This window comes from Haliotis rubra, unplaced genomic scaffold (assembly GCF_003918875.1).
Source record: "Haliotis rubra isolate DU_JTF1 unplaced genomic scaffold, ASM391887v1 Scf1124, whole genome shotgun sequence".
In the NCBI taxonomy this organism is placed as follows: domain Eukaryota; kingdom Metazoa; phylum Mollusca; class Gastropoda; order Lepetellida; family Haliotidae; genus Haliotis; species Haliotis rubra.
Window position 1 is genome coordinate 8,724 of NW_025765031.1, and position 1,277 is coordinate 10,000.

At 40.7% G+C, this 1,277-nt stretch overlaps 1 protein-coding gene across 1 annotated transcript in view; it reads left to right on the forward strand.

Moving 5' to 3' along the window:
• The first annotated feature begins 212 nt into the window (after nucleotides 1-212).
• The window catches only part of LOC124290494 (alpha-amylase-like), a 9,071-nt gene continuing 8,006 nt past the window's right edge, over nucleotides 213-1,277 (forward strand). Inside the window, exon 1 of the mRNA XM_046727207.1 lies at nucleotides 213-247. Coding sequence (XP_046583163.1) covers nucleotides 225-247 — 23 coding nt within the window. The 5' untranslated portion in view covers nucleotides 213-224. The remainder of the gene's footprint in view (nucleotides 248-1,277) is intronic.

Genomic DNA, 1,277 nt, shown 5'->3' on the forward strand with positions numbered 1-1,277 from the left:
TTCCAGCGTACTATTGTCGCAATCTCCAAGACAACGGACTGGGGTCAGAACATCTTCTCGGGGAGGGCTGGTGCTGACGACATCCGTATCAGACATGAGGTGAAGACTCGGTACCCTGAGGGGTTTTTCGCCCAGACATCCTGAGGGGACAACTATTTGGCTGGGGAGGCGCTGAGGAGACCCAGGGAAGATACAATCACTATATAGATGCTGAGGGTACTCCCATGATGCACTCCACCAATGACCAGTAAGTTGTTTTGTTGATTTACAGTACTGGCATCTACTCCGTCATATACTTGTGTTAAGAGTACTCCATGCTTGTCGTAAGTTGAGACTAATGGGATCGGCTAGTCAGGCTGCTGACTCTGGTTGACACATGTCATCGTATCCCAATAGCTTATATGGATGCTCATGCTGATGATCACTGCATTGTCTGGTCCAGACTGTATAATTTACAGACCGCCGCCATATAGCTGGAATACTGCTGAGAGCGGCGATAAGCAACAACCCAAAACACAAATATAAATTGAAAAAAAATTGCATTTGCAAAAGGAAATCGGCGCTGGAGAGAGTCCGTAATAGTCCATTTGCATTTGTACCGGGAGATATATAAAACAAGACAAAAAGATTGATTTAAATACTGACAAAACTCCAGTGCACGCTCTGATTACCGACACAGGAGGCTGATTCGCCTCTACTTTCTAATAGCTCCGGTGTTCTTGAGATTGAACATGTTAGGACTGACTTCGCACATACACTCAGTAAACTACGGTTTATTACGAAGATCCGGGTTAGAATTGATCTTCAGCAACCCGTGCTTGTGGTAAGAGGCGACTAACGGGATCGGGGTGGTCAGGACTCGCTGACTTGGTTGACACATGCCATCGTATCCCAATTGGTAGATCGGTTGATCACCGGATTTTCTGGTCCAGACTCGATTATTTACAGTCAGTAGCCATATTGCTTGGAATATTGCTGAGTACTGAGTTAAACAACAACCAAACGCATTTATTAAAATGATGTCGGCAACAATATAAATTATCTCCCTTGTTCTCGTTCTTTGTTGTTTTACACATGACGCCGAATGTGAATTTATTATTTATTTAATGTTGATCATTTATTTATTTAATTTTGATCATTTATTTATTTAATGTTGATCATTTTATTTTATTTAATGTGAATTTATTATTTAATTTAATGTTGATCATTCTAGGCCTTGTACTACAACCTTAACTGTTTACAAAAAATATATCTATGAATGTTTTGTTTTGTATTAG